General features: G+C 41.0%; 1 protein-coding gene across 1 annotated transcript; it reads right to left on the bottom strand.

Annotated features, from left to right (window-relative positions):
• Nucleotides 1-906: 906 nt before the first annotated feature.
• Nucleotides 907-8,610, bottom strand: LOC306742040 (von Willebrand factor A domain-containing protein 5A-like; the record flags this gene model as incomplete). The annotated part of the gene is made up of 20 exons (XM_079224381.1): nucleotides 907-986; nucleotides 1,106-1,229; nucleotides 1,429-1,571; nucleotides 1,827-1,862; nucleotides 2,705-2,767; nucleotides 3,101-3,157; nucleotides 3,325-3,372; nucleotides 3,961-4,184; nucleotides 4,719-4,822; nucleotides 4,898-5,056; nucleotides 5,169-5,283; nucleotides 5,367-5,446; nucleotides 5,689-5,833; nucleotides 5,924-6,012; nucleotides 6,103-6,251; nucleotides 6,368-6,482; nucleotides 6,579-6,775; nucleotides 7,735-7,957; nucleotides 8,040-8,242; nucleotides 8,565-8,610. 20 exons carry the CDS (start codon nucleotides 8,608-8,610, stop codon nucleotides 907-909), a joined length of 2,400 nt encoding a protein of 799 aa, XP_079080507.1.
• Between the last annotated feature and the right edge of the window lie 2,094 nt (nucleotides 8,611-10,704).

The raw sequence follows: 10,704 nt of genomic DNA, 5'->3' as shown, positions 1-10,704 counted from the left end.
TTATTCCGAAAAATCCTCTAAACTGCTGTTACTCCTTACACATGTATGTGGTGATGAGTTTGCAGAATTTATTTGAAATCACAGATCACAAAAATCTATTTCCTCTGTAGAAATGGAGCAGACAGCACACAGTTGCCTTTCATAACATGTCCTAATACGGCCAGGCTAACACAAAAATGCAGTTCAGTTTCTGCTGCCAGCAGTTCTTACCGGAGGAGCCACCTCACTATCATCGTTTTAAGAAGGATGAGTCTCAAACCCCAAACTTTGAGTCCTAAACAATAATAATGCACTCTTCACTAAAGGAACTTCTTGTGCAATATCAAACGTGTGTACTTTGGGTAAAGTATCAACCCAAAGTGTACTAATACTCATTATATTATATGATTTTTTTTCGGGGAGTTTGTCCTGATCCAATGTGAGGTCCCGGGACAGAGGATGTCGTATATGCACAGATTGTAAAGCCCTCTGAGGAAAATGTCTGCTATACAAAATAAACTGAATTGAAGTGAAGTGTAAGGTTCATTTTGAAGCAAAAACATCCCTCAGACTCAGCAGGAATTTAGGATGAACCATCCTGAAACATTACAAAGGCAGTTCTTAAACTTGTTATAATGTGGCCAGAAATGTCTGCTGACATCTCAAGCAAATTCAGAGTTGGCTAAAGTTCATGTGGTGTCACATACTTTGAGACTTCACAGCTACTCCACTCACTGTGCAGTAAAAACTAAGCCATTAATGCTCATTTGGTTCAAAACTCTTGAGTTTATTTTTTAATCGTTTTAGACACAAGTTGACACAAAATGCACAATTTGATTTGAAGTAAATATTGTAGGATGGAGTGAATCTGCTTCTGTTTACCAGAAGTGACCAATCCTGAAGGAGAAGTGCACTTCAATGAAACCCTCAGAGCCCCAAAGCGTCTTTCTGCACGGTGCAACCCAACAGAGTGTTTCCTGCTTCCACACACTCCGTCACACAGGAGGCTGGAAAAAACACAAAACAAGTCATCAGCAGACAGAATGCAGGCAAACAGAGGATTTTAACCAGCACCAACAACCACTGTTAAAAACAATAGATTAAACATGTACATTATGGTTTTTACCTTTCTGAGCTTGGAGCCATGACACAGCCTTCATAGCCAGAAGCTTCCACTCTTCCTGAGCATCCATCTTGAAACCATGAAGCCAGATCAGAGCCAGAATGGTGGCCCACACTTCCTGGTTCACCTAATTCACCAAATCAAAGAATACAAAATGGAATAGACCCAACAGAGAAAACAAAATCATGGAGAGCAAAGAAGATGTAGCATAAAGGAAAAAAATGGACTTCCGTACAACATAATAATAATTAACAAAACTGAAATACTTTGCCATGAAAAATAAACCCCATTATTAATCTAAGTTATTATATTTGACAGTAACCCACCGATGCAGGTTTGGGCTTTTCCACCTCCTCGCTGGTCTTTCCCAGTGCAGCAGCCAGATCTGGATCCAGCACCCAGCAGCCAGACGCCTTCTGGAGGGAGACCAGCTGCAGCAAAGGGTCTCTGGGTGGAGGTACGGACAGCCCTGTGATTTATTAAAGAGTGAAATGAAAATGATTCAGGTGGCATTTAATGATGCTTCAGACTCTTGCTCAAGCTCCCAAGATGGACAAGTGATCTACAGTATGTTTTTTTTTTGCATTTGTTTTTGTATGGACTCATGTGTCTGAAGAAATAAAGTTGAATAATTTATCATGAGGGAGACATGAATGTGTGTACCAAATGACATGGTAATAACCCAACAGTTGTCATCAGGTGTATCTGCAACAACCTTACTTACCATGATCGAAACGTAGGTTGTGGCTCATGTGCATCCCTTAAAGAGAAAAAGAGATGGAGAACATTACACAAAGGCAACAACAGTAAACACAAGGAAGGAACTTAAACTGTAAGATGCAGATGTTCTCCATGTATTAACCACTGCACCAGAAACCTGGGCAGAGTCCAAAGAAAAGAAACATTTTAAATCACTAAAAGCTGCGTCAGCAACACTGGTATTGTTTTCACTTTGTGAGCCTGTGTGAGTGTTTACATTTCAGATGCAGTCACAAAGCTCGACAGGTGTGTCGTTGAGGTCAAAGTCAAGGCAGAGTTCTGAGATGGATTTGGTTCAAACGACAGTGCAGGAAGTAAGGGCGTAGGAAGTAAGGGGGTAGGAAGTGAGGGGGTAGGAAGTAGGGAAGGTGTTGTTGATGCTGTGACCCCTATGCAAAAATGGTATTTGGTTTAATTGTATCTTTAAAAATAGAAAAAATACATTTGAAATCATGAACAAAATTAGCAACTTATATTTTAACACAGAAACTTAAAGTTCACTTTGGCGTTACTGATGCAATGACAACAACTAATCATTGAAATTAGCCCTCCCACATATAAACTTCAAATGACTTCCATTTAAAACTATTCAGGCCTCCATGAAAACACACGACAGTTGAACCTTCCTAACTTGCTGCACGATGCAATCACATGTTTCTTATGTCAATGACTACCAAAGCAAACTGGAGCCAAAACAACTTGTACTTTACGTTCAGTTGATCACATTAAATCAACAAATGAACAAGAAGAGCAATTCTGTCAGAGAAATTAGTTTTCTTTTGTTTTGTTTACATCCATTTAGTCTTTCTGTAGAAATACACAAATGTGTGTTCCACTACTTACTTTTCCCCAAAGGAGCACCACAGGACATCGGGGAATACTGCGGCATACTACAGCCCATCCTCACTTCGAGATAAAGAAAAAGTGTGAGGTCAAGATATGAGCCAAGACAATAACTAAAACAATAAACAAAACGACTGGTTTCTCAGCTTATTACAATGACTAACAACAAGCAGTTAGAATAGTTCACAATATCTAGAAAGTTTAACTTTACATACAATCAGATGAGCACTAAACAAATGTTCGCTCTCGGTCAGCTAGTAACAAATAAGCAAGCAGAGCAATTCTGCCAAAGAAATGTGTTTTCTTTTCTTTTGTTTTGTTTACATCATAGTAAATACATAGAAATACACAAATGTGTGTTACACTTCAATTCAGCTTTCAGAGATTTTTACTTACTTTTCCTCATGGGAGCATCACAGGACATCGGGGAAGGCTGCGGCATACGACAGCACACTACAACAAATGTTCGCTCTCAGTCAGCTAGTAACAAATAAGCAAGCAGAGCAATTCTGCCAAAGAAATGTGTTTTCTTTTCTTTTGTTTACAGCCATTTAGTCTTTCTGTAGAAATACACAAATGTGTGTTCCACTTCTATTCAGCTTTTAGAGATTTTTACTTACTATCCACAAGAGCACCACAGAACATGGGCATAGGACTGCGCATCATCCCTTTGAGATAAAAAGATATGAGCCACGACAATTACTAAACCAAAAATATTAACAAAACTACTGGTTTCTGACCTTATTACAATGAATAACAACCAGCAGTTAAAATCGTTCAAAATATCTAAAAAGTTTAACTTTTTACATAGAAACAGATGAGCACACACAAACACACTGTGAGCACTAAACAAAAGCTCGCTCTCATCTCCAAAACAATGTAATACAGTGAATTGTAGATGATGAATGATATAATAGTGTAAACCACTGGTTTATTAGATTAGTGCAATGACCAGGCGACAATGTCCTGGACTGGAAACTGAAACTGCAGCATACTACAGCCCATCATCACTTCGAGATATAGAAAAAGTGTGAGGTCAAGTATGAGCCAAGACAATAACTAAAACAATAAAAAAATGACTGGTTTCTCAGCTTATTACAATGACTAGCAACAAGCAGTTAGAATAGTTCACAATATCTAGAAAGTTTAACTTGACATACAATCAGATGAGCACTAAACAAATGTTCGCTCTCGGTCAGCTAGTATCTAGTAAGTAGAGGGTAACTTTCGTTTGTGTTTTTCTTGGAAACACTCACTGGCTGTTGGAACATTTCTGCGCACCAGAGGTCCTTCAATAACTTCACTGTTGCCTTTGTTGACAGCGATGAAGGCAGTGAAGGCACTGCTCACTCCTGATTGGACGCTGAGCTCCACCACCTTCTTCTTCTTCATTCCTCCATCTTCCCCTCCTCTACGTTCTCTCTCCTCCATCTCCAGGGAGCGAATCAGAGTCTGAGCAGCCAACCTGTGGACTGTTAATCTGCAGAGGAGAGAGATGTTAACACATCAAGACAAAGATGTACCATATGATGAAGAATATACTAATTATGTATTTTAAGGTTCATGTATTGGAGAGAAACAACAAAGCACTTTTACGATATTGTGCTGCTGCAGTGATTCTTAGGGTTTCTTTCATTACTGTACTCCACGGTTTGCATATTTGTACTTGCATTTTGATGCATGTTTGTTTTGTACATTTTTATGCAGAATTCTTGATTTCATTTGAATATATTGGAAACCATCTTGAGACATGTTAGAAAACTATTGGGTTTTTAACAATGCGACTTCAGATGCTTTGCAAAGTATTGCTAAAAATGTAATGTCTAGTCTCGTGTTGCGTATTTTTGGAATAAATGATTACATTTAAAGTCGTTCTCAATATTCTGTGTCAACCACTGAGCAGATCATTAATGCCACGCATCAACAACATATTATTGTATTATAGTGTCATGTTTTTTAAATTAAACTCCACATTTGTAAGGACACGACCCAATGCATAACAGGGCTGTTTTACCCAGTGTCCTCTGCAGGTTTGAGGCTGAAGTGAAGCTGGCTCTGAGAGGGATGACCTGCCAGGCTGTACTTCACCGTCACACAGCCCTCTGATGCCTCTGAACTCTGAGAGAGCATCAGTGTTAGAAACCATTTGTAGCATCAGAAAGTAATGTCACTGTGAGATGGTGCTGCTCCTACCTGTCCAGTGAGCTGGGCATAAATCAGTGACCTTTGACCCTGGAAAAGTGCTGTGATCGGTGGAGAGAGAGCAGTGACAGAAACTCCCTTTGGCAAATCCCACTTGACTGAGATGTCCACCACAGCTGGTTGCAGAGCAAATCGCAGCGACTGCATCACCTGATGAGCAAAAACAATTTTTTTTTAAACAAGCTTTAATACATTTCTAATTGTGTCATCTGTCTGAATGTAATGTTTTATTAAAATGTATATAATGAATGTGAAGTCTTACTTTGGGTTGCATCCTGTCCGTCCCTGTGATGAACTGAGCGTGACCTCCTCCTTCCTTGGCCAACCCATTGATAAGAGCAGAACTGGCCCCTTCCCCAATCCCAAAAGAAAAACACCTGCAATACAGTAGTTTGGTTTTTACACACACATTTGAACATGGGACATATCCTGGTAATTGTGTGGGTGCTTTTGGTTTCACCTGTGGGAACCTGAATTCTGCTTCACCAGATTTGTGACTTCTTTGGTGTTCCCCACCTCTCCGTCAGTAAAGACAAATAGCTAGGGAGGAGAGTTTACACATCAGTCAGAGTTTAACATCACACCCAAAAATATACATGTGTTTCTCTGAGAGCTGTGTTTGCTTGCTGTTTTAGTACCACAAGTGTTTTAATGGTAAATCCAATGTGTGTGTGTGTGTGTGTGTGTGTGTGTGTGTGTGTTTGTGTGTGTGTGTGTGTGTGTGTGTGTGTGTGTGTGTGTGTGTGTGTGTGTAGGTGTGTGTGTGTGTGTGTGTGTATTACTTGTCGAGGTTGACTGGGAATGCAGGGCAGGCTGTAAATATGTTTGAGTGGCTTCAGGATCTCTGTTCCTCCCAGATTAGCTTCCATCCCCTCAACATTTTTCAGAGCTTCTTCCATGGTCTTCTGGTTGTACTCTACACTCTTACTGCCATCAGAAATTACAGAATTACACATGAACAAACAGTGATTTAAAAACACATTTCTGTGGACTGAGTGTCCTGAAGGACTGACTTACGGGAAGATGTGTTCATAACTGGACCCAAAGCTGTGGATGTTGAAATAGCAGCCCATTGGTAAGCTCTTCAACAGGAGCAGCAGAGTATCCTGAAGGGAGGAGAGAGAAGATGGTGAAGGTCACTGTGTGAGAGAGACACTGTGAATGAATTTATGATAGAAACAACATATTATTAATACCCTGGCACTCTTTATACGCGCCCCCTGCATACTGCCAGATCGATCCAATAAGAAGACAAACTCTCCACATGAAGCGACTGAAGACATCACAGCCTGGGGGAACTCAGGGTACAGGCTCAGCATCACCACTGGATCACCCATCAGAGTGCCTGAAACACAGAGGAGCGACAGAAACATATACATAAATACTTACATTTAACTCATTACATCAGTTTGAAAGTAATGTCATTTTTTATTTGCAATATCTTCACCAATGGTCACTCACCAGGCTTGGAAGAGGCCTGTCCTGCCTCCACCACAGCAGAGGGCTGGTGGGCATCTTTGTAATAGATCAGCAGTTCAACGTCTCTGTCAAACTTGTGTCCTGCAGCCATCTTGACCTGCAGTTCACAAAACATTCATAAATATAATTATGTATATATACATATGTATATAGTGATTTATCCTCTCACAATCATCACAAGAACTCTACCTACCGTGGTCTGGGTTTGTTCTGTGTTGAGGTACTGAAGAGGGTCCAGGGGACAGTTGGACTCCACTTTAGAGACGGGACGAGGAGAGGACACTCTGGCAGAGAAAGACAGACTGTAGGGCACCAGAGAGGCTGGAACAGAGGTCACCTGAACAGAGGTCACCTGAACAGAGGTCACCTGAACGTTTCCACCTTCACTACCTGTTAACATGGTAAACATGTTCAAATATGGAGCACCATCGTATCCTTCGTTGCACATCATACCTTCTCTCTCTTCCTGTTTCCTGTCAAACTGTCCAATAAAAGGGAGAATTGCAGGGGGACATGCTATAATCCCAGCATATCAAATTACATTAATGCAGCAGTGAGGAAGTAGAAGGAGGAACACACCCAACCTAAATAATAGTAAAACTAAACAACACTAAGAGTCCACAAGCTAGATGCTCCGTGTCTAAATGCTAACGGTAGCATGCTCATAATGACAATTCCATTTAGCAGGGATAATGTTTACCATTTTAACCATCTAAGTGTTGTATGTTAGCATGCTTACATTTCCTAAATGGTATCTAACACAAGGAACAGCTAAGGCTGATGTGAATTTCCAGGTAGTGGTCATAGTTGTCATGAACCTGAAAGATGTGACCTTTCAGTGGATCAACAAAGACTTTGGATATCTGTCCCAATCCATGGTTGGCAGTCCATCCAATACTTTTAAAGACATTTCACTGAAAGCCAAAACGTCAACTTGCTGGTGACGCCAGAGAAAAAGTGTGAATGGGACACAATTGTCTGTTCAGAATTACACTTCATCAATAGTTGAGTTATTTCAGACGATTAAATGACTAACATTTCATTCCCTTGAGCCATGCTGCTAGCAAGGACACAGACTACCAGTGTTTTCATAGAAAAACATCCAGAATGCTTTCGTCTGGAAAAATTAAAAACAAATGGCTAAATATTAATATTTATATGAACACATTAGCTCCACTTTAGCCCTCTTTCAAACTACTGTAGTTTCTAATAAGCAGCTTTTGCAGAACAAGACTTCTGTAGTCACAATGATAGATGCAATGAAGCCCTCTGTATGGACAGGTGTGCTGTGGTGAGCTCTAAGTTGAAGCTTCAGGGCTCCTGATCAAGGTGTTGGCTGCTTTTCCTACCCTGAGGTTGGTAGCGAGGGTTGAGCACAGCAGGCAGACAAAACCTCAGCCCTTCATCAGCCTGCACAGCCAGCTCAGTGACGTACTCCAGCCTGATGGAGGCGCTCTCTCCTGGAGGCAGGCTGCCCACACTCAGAGTGAATATATCTGGACTCTGCTCACTCTCCTCCAGCAGGAAGGCCTGCTGACCGGAGCTCAAAGCATCGTCGTACTCCTCACGAGCCTGAAACACAGAGGACACATGTGAGCGACATTGGCTGTGTTCTAAAGCTCCTCTGTGAGTAAGTCTTTGCTGTCCAGCTCACCTCCTGCTTCTCCTTCACCTCAGCTACGATCTGTGTCTGTCCAATCTTAGCACTGAAATGACACACAGCAGCATCTCCAGGCAGAGGGAAGACAAACACAGCCTCTAGTGGTTTGTCCTCCTGGTTCTCATAGTTCAGAGTGGAGACCACTGTAGCCACATGGTCCCTCACCTCCAGCTCCACCTCCACGCTCTTCAGAGGAACTGACCCACAAACACAAGGGAACATGGATGACCTTAGACAGTTTGAAAACTTTGTTGTGTTTTGTGGGTCGCAATATTTGCTAATGGTTTATGATATGTACTTAAAGTCCCTGAATTGCTAGATTTGCTCATTCACCTCTTGCATGAATGTGTACCTTGTATATTCAATTTTAAAAGATGTTCGTAAAAGCCCCTTCCTGCCATGAGGCTCAAACACAATCCTTTACATGGACAAACATACACAAGCCAATGTATTCACGCACGGCACAATCATTCTTGCACATTATGTATACATTGTTTATGTTTTCAAACAGCTCTGTACCTGGTTCCTTCTTGGCATTGAGCAGACCACAGCGGTTCATCATCATGTCTGTCCAACAGGTTACACCGTCAAGGAAGCTATAGCTGAAAAAAGTCAAAAGAAAAAAATAATGCAAAAGGACACTGTACATGTTGTGACACCATGCATATGCAGTCCAATTTCTTGTAATCAAAGTCAAAGTCAGCTTTATTTGTCAATTTCTTCCACATGTGCAAACTAACAGAAGATTTGAAAAACCGTTTCTCTCCTTTCCAACATAAAGTGAATACAGATAATAATAATAATAATAATAATAATAATAATAATAAAGTGCAAAATAGATTTAAAAAAATAACATTTAGACAACATATATACAACATATAAATTAAGAACTATAAATCAGTAATGAAGAGCTTTAGCAAATTGGAATAAATAATTAGACTTATATAAGTCTAATCATTATTCATATGATGAGTTTTGTTTCCTCACTTAGCTGGTGTGTGGAACCTAAAAAGCTACATTTCTTTTTTTTTTTTACTTGGGATTTTTTTGTTCAACCTCTTGCCAAAAAGTATGGATCATTACTGTAAATGGAGATTCTGCGTAAAACAAAAAGTACAAAAGTGTATAAAAGCAGTATTGTGTTCACCTTATGTATAATCAGTAGCGGGCCATGCGTTTTCTAACTAGGCCTTCAGTGCCAGACTTCAGGTGCGGACTGGGGGAAAAAAGTGTCCCGGGAGTTACTGTCTGTGGCGGTGGGGTGTGTGTGTCTGTGTGTGTGTGTGTGTGTGTGTGTGTGTGTGTGTGTGTGTGTGTGTGTGTGTGTGTGTGTCTCTCTCTCTCTCTCTCTCTCTCTCTCTCTCTCTCTCCCCTTTAAAACAGGAGTAGCGTCTGATGAACGATTCAATGGCCAATTCATATAGTTATTTACACTATATTATATATAGTGTGATTGGATAAGAATGCTGTTAACCAGCTCCCAAGCCGAGCCATACCAGAGGCATGAAGCAGAGGAACAGATGAAGGCAGCTGTGCAATGAGAAAATAAGCTAATAGGGAAAAATAATGATAATACATGTAGTGTATTTGTGAAAAAAAAGAAAATAGTGAAATAGCTATAACCTTGTGATTCTGTTTAGGCCAGCAGAGAAGGCTTAGAAGCCCTGACGGCCCACCACTCCAACATAACACATTTATAATGCAATCATGAAAACAATACATCAGGTGCCTACCTCAGAAGTAGGTGTCCTCTGCTGCAGTAAGCATCTGGAGAGTGATGAAATACGGAAGGTTTCTGGTTTGGCTGCAGTGAAACCAAAGTCCGTCCTACAGTTCAAGCACCTGGCAGGTGGAGTTTCCCCATCACATGCAATAACCCTTTCCCGAACATACTCAACAAGGAACAAGGAAAAGGCTTCTGTAGACTATGATGTCTTTGTGGTGAAACTGAGGATCTATAGTGATAACTAGGTTAGAGGAAGTATCAACACCAAAACAAACTGGGTTACGTAACCGCAGGTGAACAGGAAACATTCACTAACGCAGCTGGAATCCAGTAAATCATAGACTTCACAGACCCTACTGCCAGGAATATAGGTCACACTCGTGTGTTACGTGCATTGCACACCGTCTTAATGTTGTTTCACACATCCCTCCGTGACTCTATAGTGCTTTGATTCTGTGTGGTCAAGCCTCCCACTGATCTACTTTCACTTTCTGAATGAACACAAAAACTTTTTGTGGTTTGCAAATGGGTTGCGACAAAACATTCCATGAGCACAACTCTTACTGCATCAAAACTTTCTTCTTGTCTCTCCGTTTCTCATTCACTACTCAACTAAAACAAGATGAAACATGTCATGGTTTCTTTTTTTTTTACAACATTCTATCCAACAAACTGAAGTTCAGCACTCTCCCATGGCGTTGGCTAGTAACTGATGGCCTTCTTTGCATTGTCATTAGAAGTGTGGGGAACTAGGGAGACTGGAAGGGGTGCTAGTGTTTGCAGTTTTTTGGTTTTGTGAGGAAAAGAGAGAGTGATGGATACAGGGCAAAGGGGGGGTTGGGGAAAGCGCAAGTGGAACACCCTGGCCAGTAATGTATGCGGCCCTATTGTGGTGAATCAATGCAGCGTGCTATAATGGGGGGTAAGGAGGGG

The sequence above is a fragment of the Taurulus bubalis genome (assembly GCF_910589615.1).
Source record: "Taurulus bubalis genome assembly, chromosome: 10".
NCBI classification, from domain to species: Eukaryota; Metazoa; Chordata; class Actinopteri; order Perciformes; family Cottidae; genus Taurulus; species Taurulus bubalis.
This window is presented reverse-complemented; position numbering and strand designations above follow the sequence as displayed.